Source organism: Chinchilla lanigera, unplaced genomic scaffold, assembly GCF_000276665.1.
Source record: "Chinchilla lanigera isolate Chin_1 unplaced genomic scaffold, ChiLan1.0 scaffold00036, whole genome shotgun sequence".
NCBI lineage: Eukaryota > Metazoa > Chordata > Mammalia > Rodentia > Chinchillidae > Chinchilla > Chinchilla lanigera.
In genome coordinates, this window is record NW_004955437.1 from 300,753 (window position 1) to 320,084 (window position 19,332).

The 19,332-nt window shown below is 62.2% G+C and overlaps 2 protein-coding genes across 3 annotated transcripts in view; both read right to left on the reverse strand.

Moving 5' to 3' along the window:
* Vwa7 (von Willebrand factor A domain containing 7) overlaps positions 1 to 7,857 on the reverse strand; it is a gene marked incomplete in the record, with an annotated part of 9,056 nt that extends 1,199 nt beyond the window's left edge. The window contains 14 exon segments of the mRNA XM_013516802.1: positions 1 to 71; positions 281 to 373; positions 462 to 614; positions 725 to 857; positions 2,152 to 2,337; positions 2,930 to 3,046; positions 3,200 to 3,312; positions 4,650 to 4,819; positions 4,895 to 5,090; positions 5,668 to 5,778; positions 6,217 to 6,316; positions 6,617 to 6,898; positions 7,158 to 7,553; positions 7,656 to 7,857. Coding sequence (XP_013372256.1) covers positions 1 to 71; positions 281 to 373; positions 462 to 614; positions 725 to 857; positions 2,152 to 2,337; positions 2,930 to 3,046; positions 3,200 to 3,312; positions 4,650 to 4,819; positions 4,895 to 5,090; positions 5,668 to 5,778; positions 6,217 to 6,316; positions 6,617 to 6,898; positions 7,158 to 7,388 — 1,956 coding nt within the window.
* Positions 7,858 to 7,956: 99 nt separating this feature from the next.
* On the reverse strand, positions 7,957 to 19,332 carry Vars (valyl-tRNA synthetase; the record flags this gene model as incomplete). 2 transcript variants are annotated; one of them, XM_005389387.2, is given in 29 exon segments in its annotated part: positions 7,957 to 8,096; positions 8,746 to 9,071; positions 9,184 to 9,295; positions 9,380 to 9,586; positions 9,678 to 9,833; positions 10,158 to 10,285; positions 10,412 to 10,490; positions 10,565 to 10,633; positions 10,712 to 10,816; positions 11,006 to 11,131; positions 11,213 to 11,283; positions 11,372 to 11,477; positions 11,568 to 11,658; positions 11,734 to 11,892; positions 11,984 to 12,087; positions 12,162 to 12,286; positions 12,479 to 12,569; positions 12,807 to 12,901; positions 12,986 to 13,094; positions 13,175 to 13,294; positions 13,734 to 13,815; positions 13,971 to 14,135; positions 16,844 to 16,971; positions 17,065 to 17,165; positions 17,243 to 17,327; positions 17,414 to 17,538; positions 17,651 to 17,789; positions 17,880 to 18,014; positions 19,292 to 19,332. In XM_005389387.2, coding segments are annotated over 29 exon segments (3,449 nt in total), but the record flags the coding sequence as incomplete, so codon positions are not given.

Consider the following 19,332-nt stretch of genomic DNA (forward strand, 5'->3'; position numbering starts at 1 on the left):
GTGGGAGAAGCGCGGCGCTGGGCCCCCGGCGCCCGGCCCGGTCACTTCCACCAGCAGCTGGGCGGGCAGCCCTGGACGCAAGGGTGCAGAGGCAGGGGGAGTGAATGACCCTTCCCGAGCGGGTGTCGGTCCCCCGGCGGGTGGGCGAGATCCGGCAAGCTGTACGCTCGCTGGCGCCCTCCGCGCGGTGGAAGGTGCGCCGCCGCCTGTGCGAGCCCGAGCAGGCGCGGGCGCTCGTGGGCAGCGCGGTGCGCTGGGGCGGCGCCCGGGAGAAACGCACCTGCAACGGGCTGCGCCAGCGGGTAGAGGCCAGGGTGGGGTCCGCCCTCCGCGGGGGTCCCGAAGTGGAAGAGGAAGTCCAGGCAGGTCTGGGCTGGGGGCGGAGGGCGGAGACCCTGAGAGGACGGCGGCGGGACGGCCGTCGGGCGCAGGCTCCCCGGCGCGGCGCGGCCCCTGCTCACCTTGCACTCGCACGCGAGGGGTGCCCTCAGCTGTGACCTGGATCTCCCACGTCCCCGTCTGCGGGGGCTCCGCCACGCTCACCAGCCAGAACTGGCCAAAGCGGCGAGTGCGCCCTAGAGGACCCACACCTTCCTCGTGGTCCTGAGACGCCCCTGGGCGGGAACAAAAACGTCACCCGAAGCCGTTTCCTCCCCTTAGCACACGCCCCGTCATTCGCCGTTCTCCTCTCCCGCTCTCTCTGCCCTGGGAGACCCGGGGGTACCTGCGGGGCTCTTGATCCGGAAGGCCCTGATCTTCCCGTGCAGGCGCACAGTGAGCTTCCGGAGCAGCCCGTCCACGCTGAACACGGCCGCGCTCCCCGGCGCCGGGACGGGGGGCTCCAGCGGAAGAGTCACCTGCGGAGATGAGCAGGACCAAAGGGGAGGCGTGGGGTGAAGCCCCCACAGGTGCGGGCAGGCCGCGAGCTGACGGTCCCGCCAGGGCTTAGGACCAGCTGCCGTGGTCGGCGGCACAGCTGGAGGTGAGGACTCGGAGCAGAGCAGTCGCTTCTCCCCTCCTTCCCCTTTAGTGATGGCCCGACTCCGTGTCACCGGCCTGAGCACGCAGCTCCAGAGCCCATGGGGGAGGGCAGGGTAACTGATTTGAAAGGGCGGGGGGGAACTTTCTTTCCTACCCTTCTGACCCAGACGAAGTACAGCCCCCTCTCTGCTTTGGAAGACTCAGCAACACACCCCTGCCTCTGAGCTGAGGGCACCCACCCCTTACGCAGTGTGATTGGAAAATACCGTGAATAGTTAAGCTTTTTAAACATATTACAGAAAAAAACCCATATTGCCATTAATCCTCATCAAAATATGCCCCCTAGGGGCTGGGGATTTAGCTCAGCGGCAAAGCGCCTGCCTGGCAAGTGCAAGGTCGTGAGTTCGGTTCCCGGTACCGGACACAAACAAACAAAATATGCCCCCTAACTTTGAATATAGTTATTGTGTCGCTCTGACCACTTTCTAAAGCAGTTCTGTTTGGGGTTTTTTTGGGTACTGGGAATGGAACTCATGACCTCAGGCTTGCCAGACAAGCCCCTATGCCACTGAGCTACATCCCCGGCCCTCTAAAGCAGTTCTGGAAAACTTTGGCGTCCTTGGTTGTGCTGTTGTGGTTGTCTCAACGTCCTGAATCAATTCAAAACGTTTACCCTTCATGGTCGTTTTGACTTTGGGGAAGAGGCAGGAGCCGCGCAGGGCCGGATCCAGTGAGCAGGAGGATGGGGACGACAGTAATGTTTGGAGAAGCCTGCGCTCCACTGGACGGCACCACCAGCAGCATTCGCTGCAGCTTTGATCACACCTCATAGACTCTCCCAGAGGACTTCCGGGAGGGCTTAAAGTGGCAAGAGCAACGCGGTAGGTGTGTTCCGACTGAGGGAGAGTATTTTTTTTCTGTCTTCTTGAGACAGGGTCTCGCTGTGCAGTTCAGGCTGGCCTTGAGCTCACTTTGTAGCCCAGGCTGGTCTTGAACTGGAAAGGATCCTCCTGGCTCAGCCTCCCGAGTGCTGGGATTACAGGCGTGCGCCACCACGCCTAGCTGAGGGAGAATATTTTTGAAGGGGATTCATAGCAAGTTATCTTTTACTGTAATCGAAATTTTGAAACTTAAACATTAGCCATGTATTTCGGTCACCTCTGTACTCACCAGAGCACCCATGCTGTCCCCAATGACGGCCGCCACGTCCTGAATGTGCTGGTCTTTGGTGAAGATCACTTCTCCTCCTGACGCCAGGGCCACTGCTTCATATGGCTCAAAACGCAGAGGTGACAAAACCTCACGCCGAGTTCGACCCTGAAGCCTTGACGGATCTTCAGTCACCAGGAATGTCACCTGTGGTCAGAAGGCCACCAGTGCTGTTGTGAACAAGAGTCCCTGCTGCTCAGACTTCCTGCAGAGTTGAGCGTGATGCTAACATCTGCGCCCCAGGCTTCTGCGGGGGCGCCTCGGCCCCAGGCCGTCAGGTCGTCCTTAGCCACCCCTTGTAACCGTAGCACCCTTCACAGCGTGGTCTTGGCAGTAGCTCTTCAAATAGTCTATTGGGCAGGTTCAAATATGAACTCAGCGTCGTGAAGGGTGTGCCCTCCTCCTCGTGAGTACGGCCGCAGTTACGGGCTGGGTGCAGCCAGCACACACCTGTAATCCCAGCTGCTGTACTTGGGAGGCTGAGGCAGGCGGACCACAAGTGCAAGACCGGCCTAGGTGACTGGAGACCCTATCTCAAATAGAAGGATGGGATGTAGCTCAGCGGCGGAACACTTGAGGCAGGGTCTGCATGAGGCCTTGGTTTTGATCCCCTGTACGGGGGCTGTGGGCTGGAGCCAGTCTGGGTCAACCACCGTGGAGTGATGTGACCTTTTTAGATTGTCACGGGGTCCCCCCCACCCTAGCGCGGCGACCACTGCCTCTCTCCCGCTGTGCTCACCCTGCAGCGCCGCTCCTGAGTCAAGGATTCAATCCTGTTGGTGAGAAAGGCATCCTTGGGGGAGGCGTCCGTGAAGACAAAGATGTCTGAGAGCGGCGGTGTGTGCAGCAGGGCCAGCTGGCAGGGGCGAAGGGGCGGGGTTATACAGGGAGCTAGTGGAGCTAGCTGCTGGGGGGGCGGGGGCGGGGGCGGGGGGGCACCTCTAGCTCCCCCTGGTGGCAGGGCCCAGGCAAGTCAGGGTAACAGGAAAGGTCAGGGGAAGGGTCAGACCTCCAGGGCAGACAGACACATCTCAGGCTCGTCTCCACCCCCCAGCGCCTGGATCTCATTGAGTTGTTGCCAGAAGATGTGAGGGTCGCTGGTTGTGAAGACAGGGCCGAAGCCTAGGTGGGGGAAGGGAGATGAGTGAGGGAAACTCCCTCCTGCCAGCCACGGGGGCACACACCCACCATCCCCCACTTGGGAGCCAGCCTGGGCTACACAATGAGTTCAAGGTTCAGGGCCAGCCTGGACTCATAGCAAGTCCTGTCTCAAGTAACCAAAGAAGAACAAGTACTACTACTGAGTTAATTTTATAAATCTTAAAGTAAAATCTTTTTTTTTTTTTTTTTGGAGACAGGGTCTTGCTATGCAGTTCAGGCTGGCCTTAAGCTCACTTTGTAGCTTAGGCTGCCCTGGAACTCAAGGCAATCCTCCTGCCTCAGCCTTCCAAGTGCTGGGATTATAGGTATGTGCCACCATGCCTGGATAGAATAAAATCTTATTTATTCATACCTTCATCAAAGATGTAGTAAGTCCCTATTAAATACCAGCCACAGCTCGTTGTGCTGGTACACACCTGTAATCTTAGCACCTGGGAGGCTGAGGCAGGAGGATCCCTGAGCGTTCAAAGCCAGCCTGAACTACAGAGTGAGACCCTGTCTCAAAAAAACAAAACAAAAATTAAATGAATAAATAAAAATACCAGCCACGATGAGATTTACAAGACAAATCGGACTCAAACCTTCCCTGTAGGGAATTCTCAGTCCTGGAGACATTGACTGACCTAGTTAGTGGGTGATGAAAATGAGGTGAAAAGAGGTTAAATGCCCAGCCTAATGTGTAAGCACCCCAGTCTAACCACCCATCCAGATGAACAGACCCATCATCTTCAACCCCATCTCACTATATGAAGTGCACAGTTGCAGCTTATTATAATAGAAGCCTAAGAAAACAGGCTCTGAGCTATGTGTGGAGGCACACGCCTATAATCCCAGCGCTCCAGGAGGCTGAGGTGGTAGGATTACCAAGTTTGAGCCTAGACTGGGCAACTTACCACCCTGTTTCAAATAAAAATAAAAATAAGCCCTGGGTACATCCCCCAGAAAAAAGATTTTTAAATTTAAAAAAAGGAAAGGAGGGCCAGGGATATAGGTAGCAGCACAGCACCTGCCTGGCAAACACAAGGTCCTGAGTTCGATTCCTGGTACAAAAAAAAAAAAAAAAAAAGCAGAGGCTAGGTACCTCAGCGTGGATCACACATTAGACTAGTAGAAAGAGAGCTCCCCTTTTGTTTTTTTGCCGTGTTGGCCACTTGTCTGTGCACACGGGTGCCCAGTAGAGGCTCACAAAGGACCACAGGAAGGCTCACCGTTCCGTTAGGGAAGTGGCGCCGTGGGGCCCACCTCCTCACCAGGCCTGCTCCTCTCACCCCGCACTTCCCTTCCTGCCCCTCCTGTACCTGGGTCATGGAAAGGCACCAGGACGTAGTAGGCCGGTTCCATGGGGCTGCCGCGCCGCTGCTCCACAATGTGGCGAGCCTGGATTTTGGCCGCATTGATCTCCTCTCCCATGCTGCCCGTGGTGTCCAGGACGAAGCTCAGGCTGGAGGCCGGGGTGATGTCCAGCAGCCTGAGGAGCAGGGCAGAGACACAGTGAAGCATCTGCACGTCAGCCCCACTCCTGGTTTCTCTGGAAGCCACTCACCTGGAGAACCCCCTGTCTCCCAGGCGGCCCCGCAGGAGGCTGAAGGCCTCGATGGAGGCCAGCAGGGCCAGCTGTGCAGCCTGCGGGTGCAGCACATGGTGCGGGGAGAAGCCAGGGGACGTGCTGTCCTTGTTGATGCCTCCCCGGGGCGGCTGGGCACTGCTCTGGTCAAAATGGCCCCCATGGCTACATTTCCCTGCATGGGGGAAAGCGATCTGGAGTGTGGACGTCCAGAAGCCACGGCCTCCTAAGAAAATGGGTCGCTTTCTGACCTGGGGTGACCCTCTCATCCCTCAGCAAAGGATCAGAGTAAATCCAGAGTAAGCCAGGTGTGGTAGCGCTCGCCTGTAATTCTAGCACTTGGGTGGCTGAGGCAGGAGGATCTCTGCGAGTTCGAGGCCAGCCTGGGATACAAAGTGAGCTCAAGGCCAGCCTGAACTGCATAGCGAGACCCTGTCTCACAAAGACGACAACAAAAAAGAAAAAATCCAGAGTAAATCTGAAGGGATCAGTTACTACAGCACGTGGTAGCCCCCAAAGCTGCCCATGGGTAACAGAAATCCAGCGAGCAGAATAAGAAGCTCCTCACCCACGACCCCAGCCTCCTCAACTGGCCTCCATCCACCCAGCCCACTCCCAGCATCCACTTCTCCTAGGAAGAGACGCCATGGCAGATGGAACAAGGGCCAACAGGACTGAGGTCCCACATAAGGGCTCACAGAAAGTAACAATCTCCCCCTACGGGTGGGGAGGAGAGCTCTCCCCGTCTGTACCTGGAGGTTTGGGGGGATGAGTTCCAAAGTAGCCGGAAGTGAGGAGCGTGGAGCCCAGCAAATTCCCAGAACAGCTCAACGCCTCACAGTCAGAGCAGGTAGGGTCGCCCTCTGGGAAGGGAGGGCGGGGGCTAGAACAGAAGCCCAGGGACTTTGCCCCTGTCCACCCAAGTCTCGCCCCTGTCACAGCCTTTCCTCGGGGCGCACCAGGCTTCCCCGAGAGGCTTTCTGAGCCACACCCTGGAGCTCTGGGGCCGGCAGTGGGACCGCGCTAGAAAGCCCAGAACTGTTCAGGTCCGTCCTGAGATCCTGCCCGCTGACCCGCAGGCAGGACGTGGACTTGTGGTGGGCAGGAGGCAGCTTCGGGGTCCTAGTCGAGCTGGGAGCACGAGGGGACCGGGAGGAAGAGCCTTGGGGAGGGCTGAGGCCCGCGGCCTCGGGTCGGGAGAGGGCCGCTTCCGGAGCTGAAGTCCTCCCAGGAGGGAGCAGCACCACCTCCGACGGGAGCAGGTGAGCAGCGTGGGCGGGATCCCAGGGCGGCCGCTGTACCTTGCGCCAGGCTCCAGAGCTCCCGCCTCCGGGGCCAGAGGAGGTGAGGGTGTGGCTGCTGCCTCCCCAGCTCCACCCAGTTGCTGTGGCTGTAGAAATCCTGGGCCCCAGGGACAGAGGGAGGAGGGAGCTGCGGAGCCCGCCGGGTCCGGTCACCCTCCCCAGCCCCAGCGCTCCCGCCTGGAGAGCCGTGCGCACCCGCCCGAGCCCCGGCTCCCGCCCGCCCGCCACGCCTGCACCGCCCGGGGCGCAGCGCCTCCCCGTCCCCGAGGGCCCGGACCTGCCGCGTCCTCTCCCCTTCCCTCCGCACAGCGTGTGGGGCGGGACTCGGGCCGCGCCCCATCCCCCCGGAGCAGGCAGGGCTGGCGAGGGGGCTCCCTGCCGTCCGCCCCCTCCTCACCTGCAGGGCGTGCAGCGCGGCCCCGAGACGCCGGCGGGCCAGCGCGTGGTCCTGGGCTGCGGCTGCCGCCAGTGTCTCCCGCAGAGCCCCCGCCAGGCGGTCTCGAGCCTGGTCCAGCCGCTCAGCGTCGAAGTGCAGGTCCGGGTCGTTCCTGGAAGCCGCCAGGAAGTCCTGAGCGGCATTGGCACGAGACACCTCTCCCAGGGCTGCTCGGAACCGCCGGGAGGAAAACCCGGCTCCGAAGTAGGCGGCGAAGAGGTCGTCGGCGAGCAGGGTGCGGCCCTGCACAGAGCGGCGGGGACAGAAGCCCCTTGGGTGGCAGCGCTGCCCGTGTTACCTCCCGACTGGCTCCCAAGGCTGGCGACAGGGGCCATCAGAGTGCTGCCCACCCCGCCCAGAGGGGGCAGCCCCGGGCTGAGGGACACGGATGCCACCTCCAGGATGAGGGTGCGGGGGAGGGGCGGGGGGAGGCAGGTGTCCCTCCTCGAGGCCAGGGCCCTGGGGAAGGCGTCTGGCACGGTGCGGGGCCCCAGGTGCTCACCAGGAAGTCCTCGGGCTGCAGCGGGGGCCGGCCTGGGGGTGGCTGCTCCAGGAAGAGCTGCAAGGTGACGTTGAGCGCTGCCTCTTCGGTCAGGTCCTGGTGGGTGATGGAGCCAGGGGCGGCCAGGAGGCTCCAGATGTTGGGGAAGAAGGCGGACGTGGGCGGCAGCAGCAGCTGCAGCAGCAGCAGGGAGCGGCCCAGGCAGGACAGGGGCAGCTCCGCGCGGAGCATGGCCAGGACTCGGGCCTGGGGGCAGAAGGCGCTCCAGGGAGGGCAGCGGCGGCGGCTCCGGGCTGGCCTGGCGGTCTTCTTGGGCACCTCCTTCCGCTCTGCCACCTTCCGCGCCTCATTTGCTCCAGCCTGGCTCCTCCTCCCGTGCCCGACAACCTGAAGGCCCTATCATGCCAGGAAGGACAGACACCTGCCAGGACAGGACCCAGGGCGCCCCGCCCCAGGGCACTCTCCCGGGCAGCCGGTCTCCGCCCGCCTCTCCCCTACCTGGTTGCCGGGTCTCCTGGGCAGTGCGGCCCGGCGGGGCACTGAGGTCAGTTATAATTAACCGGGCCCTCGCAAGGCGAGCTGGGCAGGCAGCCCCTGGCCCTCTACCCGCGCCGTGGCACAGGCCAGGGCCGGCGCAGTGCGGAGGGGAGAAGAGCTGGGAGGGCGGGCAGCGTGACTCAGGCCTGGCGCAGGGCCAGGCCCAGACCCGGACTGCGCGCCCTGCACCCGCGGCGCCCAGGCCGCCCGCCGCTCAGAGGGGCCCTGCGCCCCACCCGCCCCCACCGCACAGACACACGAGTTTGTGGCAAAATATTTTATTGCTGCTGTTCCCAAGGTGGACCCCGGGGGCCGAGAGGGCTGGAGCGGGCGTCACAGCATCTTCTGGAACAGGGCGATGGCCTCATCCACCTTCCTGAGCTCTGCCTCTGTCTGTCTGAGCTGGGGTGGGACACAGCGGTGGGTGGTGAGGACCCAGTTCCGAGGAGACCGCAACACCCAGGAGGGCAGGAAGTCCCAAGAGGGCGAGGCCCAGGAGAGGGGAGTGCTGGTTCTGCCCAGCTTCTGGACCAGCACCCGCCCCGCCCCCACCCCGGCCACAGGGCCTTCCTCTTTCTTGAGGGATCAAAGGGAATCCCCACGCCGCCTGGCACCCCTCCCCCACCGCCGGGCAGGAGCGCAGGCTGCCAGGCAAGACATGGCAACGCTAACGTGGTCTAGGCGGAGGGCACGGGAGGGGGCTCCAGTCCCGTTGGCCGCTCCCGGCCTCCTGCTGTTGGCCTCTGGTCCCCGCAGCTTACCGCCGCTCCTCCTGGGACCCGAGGGGGTGTGGGGGCTCAGCACCAGGAGGCAGCGGCCCAGCCCAGAGCACCATGGAGGTGGGAGGGGGCGGGAGGCGGCGCTAGGGCAGGCTGGGAGGCGGGATGCCCGGATCTAGCTCTGCCTGCGTCTCCAGCTGACTGTGTGACCCCACTGCACCTGTGTGCAGGGAGCGGCCGGTGTGGTCAGGGCCGGGCCGGGGTCGGTGTGAGGACGGGCGTGGGCACGGAGGGAGCGGACGGCGCGGGGACTGCCCAGCCACATCACACACCTTGGCCTCGTCCGCCTCCTGGACTTCCAGGGGCACCTTGCCGGAGTAGCCTGCGGCGGAGCGGCGCTCCTGCAGGCGCTGGGCCTGGCGCTGCGCCTCCGCCCGCTTGGCCTGCAGCTTGCCCAGCTCCCTTGCGGGGTCCACCAGGCCCTGCAGCTGCAGGTGGATGGAGCAGCGATCAGACGCCAGGCCCACGGCGCAGCCCTGGGGTGCAGGAGCCCCGAGGGCCAAGACTGCCACCACACCCGCGCTGGCCAGCGCTTGCACGTAGCCGGACACCGCCGACGCCAGGGCGCCTGTGGGCTCGTCGGCCACTTCCAGGAAACCTGCAGGGAGGGGTGAGGGTGAGGCCTGGCCGCGGAGACGGCACCCGGCGGCCACAGCAGCGCAGGCTCCCGGGGCGGCGGCGGGGCAGGGCGGCCGCGGGCCTGGGCTCACAGTCGGGCCGGGTCCGGGTGAGGTTGTAGTCCGCACGCAGGGAGCGGACGGCACGAGTGATGCTCAGCGCCAGCTCGAGGGCAGCCTCTGCCTCAGGGTCCTTCCAGGAGCACTGTGGGGTGCAGCAGGCCATGAGCGGCCCTGAGGACAGCCAGAGTCCCGTCCCCCGGGGGGTCCGTGCCAGACCAGCCCTCACCTCCGCAGGCTCGGGGTAGGGGGTGACGCAGAGGCTGGCAGGGGCCTGCGGCGAGCGCCGGGGCAGCCTCTGGAACAGCTCCTCCGTCACGAAGGGCATGAAGGGCGACAGCAGGCGCAGGCCGACGTCCAGGCAGGTGTAGAGCGTCTGGCGGGCACACTCGGCGGCGGCCTGGTCCACCCCGTGCAGCACGGGCTTCAGGCACTCCTGGGCGGGGGGCACCGGCTCAGCCTGCGCGTCAGGCTCCAGCCCTCCCTGCACCGAAGACAAGGGCCCACCCCACCGGGCTGCGCCTCACCAGGTAGACGTCACAGAGCTCGTACAGCCAGAAGCTATACTGGGCCGTGGTGATGGCTGGGAAATCATAGGCCTGGAAGCCTTCATTGCTGAGCCTCACGGCCTCCGTCAGCCTGCTGAGGATCCAGCGGTCCACCAGGCTCGCGCGGCCCCCCGGCTGTGGGGAGGAGGCGGATCAGCCAGCAAGGCCGCCACACACCCGGGGGAGGGAGCGCACACCCACGGTGGGGCCAGAAACCTGACGGGCCCAGGGCAACTGAGCGCCGGGCCCGGCGTCTGGGAGAAGGGACGGGTTGACAGCCGCCCGGGCGGAAGGGCCCTGGGGCCCCAACTGCCTGCCCGCAGCCGCAGGGAGGCCGCTCAGGGACAGGGAAGGGGCTGCTGACCCCACAGCTGCAACCCTGCCACAATGCGGGCCGTGCATAACCTAAAGGGCAGGGGTGTGCGCGACCTGCCAGCCCTGCTGCCCGCCAGGCCTCACCGTGAACGTGGGTGAGGGCACAAAGCCCTGCCCGAGGCCTCGGAGGGCAAACTTGGTGGCGTTCCAGAGCTTGTTGCAGAAGTGTCGGTAACCCAGTATCCGGTTCACATCCAGGTTGATGTCCCGACCTGGGAGAAGGTGACACGTGAGTCTTCGCCGTGCCCTGCCAGGGCCACAAGGAGCCCAGGCTGGAGCCCAGGGCTGGGCCTCCAGGGAGGAGGAAGGAGGCGGCTGACAGATCTGGGGGCACCTACCCTGAGAGGTGTAGGCACAGAGGCCAAACCGGAGGGCGTCGGTGCCACACTCAGGAATCCCAGCAGGGAAGTCGGCCTTCTACAGGGCAGGAAGCGGTGGCCTGGTCAGCACCCGCTCACTCCGCTGCACCCCACCCCCGGCCCCCCACAGACCTGTCCTTCCTTGGCCTTCTCCACCTCGCTGGGATCCAGGTTGCTACTCAGTAACTGCTCGTGCAGGCCCTGAGGGCAGAGGCGCAGTCAGGTGGCTGTGGTCCCTGGGCCACAGCCGCTCCTGGCTGGCCCAACACCCAGCCCTACCTGCAGGGAGACGCCGTGGATGACGTCGAGGGGGTCGATGACATTGCCCAGAGACTTGCTCATCTTCCGGCCGTGTGCGTCCCTCACGATGGCGTGCAGGTACACCTGGGGGCAGGGGGCGGGGGGCCACTGAGCCCGAGGCCCCTCCCGGCCTCCACGTCCCGCACGAGGGTCTGCCCACCGTGAGCCTCAGGGCCCACCAGGCACCCCACCAGCCCGCTCGGTGCCTTCCTGTGAGGCAGCGCCCTCGCTACCCTGCGGGAGCCCAGGCCGCCGGCCCACAGCTCCGCGCACCTCTCTGAAGGGCAGCCTGCCGGTGAGCTTCAGGCCGAGCATGACCATCCGGGCCACCCAGAAGAACAGGATGTCATGGCCCGTCTCCAGCAACGTCCCCGGGTAGAACACATTCAGGTCTTCTGACTGGGGACAGGGTGGGGCATAAAGAGGGGCCCAGCGCCCCCTAAGGCCCCACCACACCCCAGTCTGGCCCCAGAAACGCACCTGGCTGGGCCAGCCGAAGATGGAGAAGGGGAAGAGGCCAGAAGAGAACCAGGTGTCCAGCACGTCCTCATCTGAGGGAGGCCGACATCAGAGGGCTCAGGCGGCAAAAGTGCGGGTCACAGCCAGCTCCGCCCTCCCACCCTGCAGGCCCTGCCTTGCCTTGCTTGAGGGCGATCTTGTCAGGCGACACCCCGAACTCCTTGGCTGCCTTGTCCCGGGCCTCCGCCTCGCTGCGTCCACTCACCCAGTAGCGGCCGTCCGGGTCCTGCCACAGGTGAGCTGAGCACCCGCGGGGGCCCCGCCCTGCCCGCCCCCCAGGGCCCAGCAAACCCGCAGGAATGGACCCACGCCTCACCTCCCCGGGGGGCACGGCAGGGTCGCTGACAGTGACGAAGTAGGCTGGAATGCGATGGCCCCACCACAGCTGCCGGGAGATGCACCAGTCCCTGCGGGCGCGGAGGGGGTCAGGGGGCTCCTCAGCCCTTGCCCACCCCCGCCCCGCTCACGGAGGGCCCACGCACCGGATATTGTCCATCCAGGAGTGCCACGTCCGCTGATGGGCCTCGGGCAGGATGCGGAGGTCGCCCCGCGTCACAGCTGCGCTGGCGGCCTGGGCCATCTCCCCGCAGCGCACGTACCACTGCGGCCGCAGCAGAGGTTCCACCACGTCCTTAGAACGGCTGGGGGTGCGGAGGGGGGCAGCGGCAGGAGGCCGGCAGTCAGCACGGCGGCCCGAGCAGCCCCCCCGCCCCCCGGGGGCCCTGACCTCACTTGCACAGTGGCACCACCATGGGGTTGTCCCGGATGCCCCGGAAGAGCCCCTGCTCCTTCAGGGCCGCCAGCACAGCCTTCCGGGCCTCAAACCTGGGCAGGCCCTGCGGGGGAGAGACACCGAGTCACAGCGGTGCCTGGGTGGCCACCCTGGGCGCCTGAAGCCCAGCAGCCTCACCAGGAAAGGGGGGGGCACGTTGATGAGGGCCCCGCGGGCGTCCATGATGCTGATGGCCTCCAGCCGGTGCCGCTGCCCCACCTCGTAGTCGTTCTGGTCGTGCGCGGGGGTGATCTTCACGGCGCCTGGGGCACACGGGGAAGGCCAGGGTCCCCACGCTCAGCCCTGCGCGGAAGGACGTGGCCCCAAGCCAGCCCCACCTCCCAGCGGTCCGGAGCACGACTCAGGTCCTGCCCCTCCAGCTGAAGTTCATTTCCTTTTTCTCGGAGACGGGCGTGGCCGCCTCCTCCCCACCCCAAGCCCAGCTCCCCGCTCACCTGTGCCAAACTCCATGTCCACAAAATCGTCAAAGACAACGGGGAGGCTCCGCGGCAGGAACGGGTGGACCACACTCTTTCCCTGCAGGTGCTGGCACACACGGAGATGTCAGCGTGCTCCCGCCCAGCACCCCGCCCCGCCCAGCACCCCGCCCCGCCCAGCACCCCAGCTCCCCAATGGCCACCAACAGCTCCGTCTTCCGGCTGGGAAACGAGAAGACACGTTTCTGACGACCTCCCCGAGAGTCAGCCTGGCCTCGCTCCCTTCCCCACCCGCCCAGAGGTGTGAGCACCTCTTTCAGGCCAGCTCCTGGCAGCGCGCGCCCACCTGGTATCTGGGATCTTCTGGGTGCACGGCCACCGCCACATCGCCCAGCATGGTCTCAATCCGAGTTGTGGCCACCACCACCTCCTCACCACTGTCTGAGAACAGAAGGCTTACGGGCTCAACCCCGGCCCTTTCCCCTCCCTGCCCACCCGGCCCGACCCCGGTGGCTGGAGGCCTACCTGAGCCCTGCACCTTGTAAGCGAAGGACACCAGGACCCCAAACTCCACCTTCTCCTCGTAACCGGGCACAGAGAGCAGCGTGCGACCTGTCAGCTCCTTCTTATCCACCTGTAAGATGGGTATTTGTAGAGAAGCGGCCCTGGAGCTGGGGCTGGTGACAGCAGACAGAGCTCAGGGGTGGGAGGCACCTCAATGTCGGAGATGGCGGAGTTGAGGGCGCAGGACCAGTTGACCAGGCGCGTGCTGCGGTAGATGATGCCTTCCTCATGAAGCCGCACGAAAGCCTCTGTCACAGCCGCCGACAGTTTCTGGGGTGGAGCAGGAGGAGTCAGAGACCTGGGCCGGGTGCCCGGAGGCTGAGGCACACACGCAAGGCAGCAGGGCGTGGGGAGCCCTGTCCTGTGCAGAGTGCCCCGAAGGACGCACAGCGCTGTGAGAAGTGCTTTCCTTGTGGGAGGGACGGCGCTTCCGGCCACACACGGGCAGGTGGCAAGTGTGATGACGCTGGGATGGCGAGGGAACCCCCGCTGGGGGCAGGTGCTGCTGCAAGGCATCCTGGGAGCTCAGGGGACTGCTCAGGCCATCAGGACTTGGGTGGGGGTAACACCTGCCGCCGAGCCGGCAGGGCGTCCTAGCACAGGGCCGGCTGGCCGGCCGAGGGACGGTGGCAGCAGGGCTGCCCCTGCTAGGGTCCTGACCTGAACAGCCTCCATTCCCACCCCAGCCCTGGGACCCCATCCTGCGCACAGGGTCCATGGTGAAACAGGCTCGGTCCCAGTCCAAGGAGCTGCCGAGCTTCTTCAGCTGGTGGTAGATCCGGTCACCTTTCCTGGAAGGACAGACGGCCGGGGCTGGACGGACATCAGCTGCCCAACGGGGCAGCATGGCGGCCGCGCATCCCTGACACTGACTGACCCCCGCCCCGGGGCAGAAGCCCGAGGTCCTTCCTGCAGAGGATGGCCGGGAAGGCCGCCGCGTACTCACTCCTCCTTCCACTTCCAGACCTCCTGCAGGAAGGCCTCGCGCCCCAGCTGGTGCCGGCTGAGCCCTCGTTCCCGCCACAGCTTCTTCTCCACCACCACCTGGGTGGCAATGCCCGCGTGGTCACAGCCCGGGTTCCACAGGGTGGTCTCGCCGCGCATGCGGTGCCTGGGGAGGGCGGGAGGGCGAGGGTGAGCCGGGCCCGCGGCGCCCGGCACTGGAAGCAGAGGCTGCCAGGCGAGGGGTCGGCGGGAGCTCAGGAAAGAGAGGGGGCGGAGCGGGGACCCTCCCGACGGGAAAGCAGGCCGGGGAGAAGAGATTCCGAGGCGAACAGGAGATCTGGAAAAGGAACAAAGAGGCTTTTGCCCAACCAGACAGCGAAAGAAATGAGAAACTTATGAAAGTAAGTGAATCCTGGGAACAAAGTGACAGACCGGGGACAAAACGGTGTCAGCAGAGAGATGCAAACAAAGCAAGCATTTGAGAAAGGTCACAGTACGCTATCAGCAGGCTGAGGAGAAACTGTGCAGTGAAAGTGTCTGGGACAAATGACTATCTGGAGAAAACCTCCCTACTTCTCATGTGTATGCATGCGTGCACACACACCCACAGAGTGAAGAACTCAATCTAATTGGGCCAGGGATGTAGCTCAGTGGCACAAGTGCTGCCTGGCAAGCACAAGGTCCTAAGTTCGATTCTCGGTACGAAAAAAAAAAAAGGAAGAAAAGAAATCAACCTAAGGCCAGGTGTGGTGGTGTACAACGGTAATCCCAACACTCAGGAGGCTGAGGCAGGAGGATTGTTGCGAGTTTGAGACAAGCCTGAACTGCATAGCGATATCCTGTCTCAAAAAAAAAAAAAAAGAAATCAACCTAAAATGTAAGGCCATGGTCACAGGCTGGAGCCCAGTGGCAGTGTCTGCCTAACACATGTGAGGCCCTGGGCTCAATCCTCAGCACTGCCAAAAACACACACAACCAGAAAACAGGAGAAACATCAGCAATCCCAGGAGTACTGCACACAACAGACACGCACATGCAGCAACATGCTGCACTTGTGATACGGATGAAACAACCCAAAACCAGTACCACGGCAGATGAAAAGCTCTCCAGTAAACCAATTCAAAAAGCACACACACACAGAAGTGAACAATAAGGGCCGGGATACGGCTCCGTGGCACAAGTGCCCGAAAGGTCCTGAGTTTGATTCCCAGTACCAAAGGAAAAAAAAAAGTAAAAAAAAAACAAAACAGCTAGGCAAGGTGGTGCACACCAGTAATCCCAGCACTCAGGAGGCTGAAACAGGTGGATCCCAAGTTCAACCCCAGCTTGGGGCGCTTAACAACCTAGCAAGACCCTGTCTCAAAAAATATAAGAAGGGCTATTGCTTGAAGGAAAGGCTCCGGGTTCAATCCCCTGCACCACTAAATAGATCAAATCTACAGAAAAATGGGCAACAGACAAGTACAGACTCTTCACATATGGGGAAACCTGGCTAGCCAAGAGACACGGCCTCAGCAGCAGTTGGTAAAATAACAGAGGTATTAGACTGCAAAACAAAGATGGACGAAGCCCAAGGTTGGCAAGGGTGGGGAAATAAACAGGTGCACACGCGATTCAGAGGACCCTGGCGGCTTCCTCAAGTCTCACGTGGCGGATTCTGACAGCCCAGCAGGGTTACTTATGGGCAGCTGCACAAGAGAAACCCTTCCACACATGCCTGAGCAAGCACACGTGGGACATGCTCTACAACAGGTTTCCATCAGAGGAAAATTAGGGATGACCATTAATAAAAAGAAAACAAGCAGGCCAGGCGTGGTGGTGTACGCCTATAATCCTGGCACTTGGGAGGCTAAGGCAGGAGGATCATTGCGAGTTCAAGGCCAGCCTGGGCTACAAAGTGAGCTCAAGGTCAGCCTGAACTGCATAGCCAAACCCTGTCTCAAAAAGGCAAAAAAAAAAAAAAAAAAAAAAAGAATGACGTGTGATTCGAGTCCTTTCCATTAAAAGGTGGACTCACCTAAGGAAAAATCACCCCCTTTTTCTTCTGGGTACCTACATGTCCTAGCACAGAGGTTTAAAAAAAAGAACAGGGCTGGGGATTTAGCTCAGCGGCAAAAGCGCCTGCCTGGCAAGCACAAGGTCGTGAGTTCGGTTCCTGGTACCGGAGAAAAACCAAAAAAATAAAAAATAAAAAAAATAAAAAAAATTAAAAAATAAAAATAAAAAAAAAGAAGAGCCTCCCCCCCACACACACACAAAAAAAAAAAAGGAAAGGGACTGGGGATTTAGCTCAGTGGCAAAAGCGCCTGCCTGGCAAGCGCAAGGTCGTGAGTTCGGTTTCTGGTACCTGAGAAAAACAAAACAAACAAACGAACAAAAAGAGCCAGGTGTGGTGGTGCACACTTGTAATCCTAGCACTCAGGAGGCTGAGGCAGTAGGATCCCTGTAGTTTGAGACCAGCCTAGGCTTACATAGTGAGTTCAAGGCCAGCTTGAACTACATAGTGAAACCCTGCCTCAAAAAAAAAAAATCCTAAAGCTGTTTTTATTATTAGAAAGAGAAGGGAGAGCCAGTTGTGGTGGCGCACGCCTGTAATCCCAGCACTCAGGAGACTGAGGCAGGAGGATCGTTGTGAGTTCGAGGCCAGCCTGGGCTACAAAGTGAGCTCAAGGCCAGCCTGAACTGCATAGTGAGACCCTGTTTCCAAAAAACAAAAAAGAAAAAAAAGAAAGAGAAGGGAGACGCAGAGCCCCTAGTCGGGTGCATGAGGAAGTTTAAAGACCCATTGAAAGAACGCAGCACCGCTAGGGGGCCGAGCGGGACCGGGACAGAGAGGCCGCAGGGGGAGCCCGGGGCCGCAGGCTCGGAGCTCACCATCGGGTCAGCGAGTCCTGAATGGCGTTGGTGAGCGCATGGCCCAGGTGCAGGGAGCCTGTCACGTTGGGGGGTGGGATGCACATCATGAAGACGCCCCGGGGGTTTGGCACCGACACGCTGGGGCGCTGACGGCAGAGAAGGACGGGCACGCGCTAAGGCCTCGCGCCGCCTGGCTGGGCCTCCGGCCTCCCCGCCCGGGCGGCGCGGCGCCCACTCACCCCGTACTCCGGCTTGAAGAAGCCCTGCTGCTCCCACCAGGGGTACCAGGCGGCCTCCACGTACCGCGGGCTGTAGGAGTCGGGCATGGCGCCGCTCACATCTGCGGGCAGCGGGCGGCTCAGCGCGAGGGGCGCGTGCAGGGGCGGGCAGGGAAGAGGCGGCCCCTTCCACCCGTACCTTTCTTCTCCCCAGGCGGGGTCGGGAGGTCATAGGTCAGGACGCCGGGATCGCGTTTCTCCTTCTTCTCCGCTCTCGGCCTCTTCTGCTGGGAGGACGAGGCCCAGGCGTCAGGAGGGTCCATCGTGGCCGTCGCCGGCCAGGCCACAGCCCGCCCCGGCGCGCCCTCACCTCCCCTGCGGGCGGCTGCTGCTGTTGCAGCCTCTGCTTCTGTTGGAACTTCTCCAGCTTCTCCCGCTTCTTCGCTTCTTTCTTGAGCTGAGCAGCTGTCTTGGGAGGTGCAGGGACCTCAGGGCCTAAAAAGGGGAACAGGAATTCAGCCAGCCCGCCGAGGGCTCCGCACGGTGCTGGCACGCACAGGGGCCGTGTCCGGCGGCCAGGGCTGACCTCCCGCCCCGCCCTGCCCACCTGGCTGCTGGCAGGGGGACCTGGTCCCCGAGTACAGAGCCACGTCTCCCAGCACAGCCCGGAACTCCGGCTGCTGGACACAGGCACTGAACCAGCGGGTCACGCTGCCCCAGATCTGGCGGGCGGAGGGGTCCAGGACCTGGGGGGGCAGGGGAAGAGCAGCCTCGGTCACGGCAGCACTCGGGCAGCGCGGGCCGGGCGGCGGCTCCTCCCCAGCCCAGGGACTCACGTATCGGAAGGGTAGCAGCAAGGCTGTGACGGCGGCCAGGTCAGCCAGAGAGGGCGCGTCCCCCGCCAGGTAGGTGTGCAGCCTCAGCCACTCCTCCAGGGGCCGCAGGGCCTTGCCCAGGGCGCCCAGTGCAGCCTGACCGGAAGGAGAAGGGCGTGAGACAAGACCTGGCCACTTCAGCCCACTCCTGCCCACCCACCGGGCCTCTGTCCGCTCCTACAGACGGCCACCCCAGGCCAGTTCCCGCTGGCCCAGGCGGTGAGAATCCAAACCCTTCCGGCTGGGAGAGCTGGCTCCGGGCTGGGGCCCATGCTGAGGCCCGAGTTCCAGCCCCTCGGACGCACACATGTGTGCTCGAGTGTACATGTGTGCATAAGTGACACACATCCGGTTCCAACAGTCCCTGCTGGACGTTACGTTAGGTATCAGATGAAATACACTAAGCACGAAAGTTAGGAATAAAGATTAGACAAGGCTAGTCCAGAGCAGACAATCATATCTTCTGGAGGGAACAAGCAATAAACAAATATACAACGCTGCTCCATTTTTTTAAAAAACTCCTAGGAAGAAAATAAGCAGACTTGGGTAACAGGATTTCTAAGTAAGAGGGGACTATTTTGGGTAGGGTGAGCAGATAGGAGGATGCAGGACACATATTTATTCACTTGTTCACTGAAGAAACGCTAAGTACCCACGTGTGCTCAGTACTCTTCAGGAGCGGAGCTGTGAGCACCCAGGGGGCAGCCCCACTCTGGAAGGGCTCACAGCCACAGCCTGGCACTTCCCTTCCTCCTCATCTCCTTCTTTTTTTTTTTGGTTTTTCTCCGGTACCGGGAACCAACTCATGATCTTGCACTTGCCAGGCAGGCACTTTGCCCCTGAGCTAAATCCCCGGCCCCTCTCATCTTCTTCTTTATCTGGTCCAGCATCTGTAATCTCTCCTTCAGCCAGTCTTTTCCTCCATTCAAACCCCCACAGCTGGGCAAAGTGGCATATGCCTATAACCCCAGCACTGGGGAGGCTGAGGCAGGAGGATCGCTTTGAGCTCAAGGCCAGCCTGAGCTAAACTGGGAGACCCTGTCTAAACAAACAAACAAAATCCTCAAAGTAACCTCTATCCTCATCAGTTTCAAACCTGTGAAACTTTTACTGTTTTACTGAGAGACTTCAGAACGGCTGCCACTCGATGGCGTGCTTCGCACCCATTTTTAATCTCAATCAGTCAGGCAAGTGTTACATCAGCTTGCGTTTTCCTAGTCACAGGAAGACCAAGGCTCAGAGAATGTTTTTTTTTTAAAGTGCCCAAAGCGACCGCACCAGGAGCAATGTGGATGTGATGTCTTTCCACACGTGCCAAACCTGGCGGTCGCAGGACCCACTCCAGCGCTCGCTTCGCGCCGCCGCGCACTCACCTGGGCGTCCTGCGCGGGGCCGCGGAGCCCCAGGGCCGGCA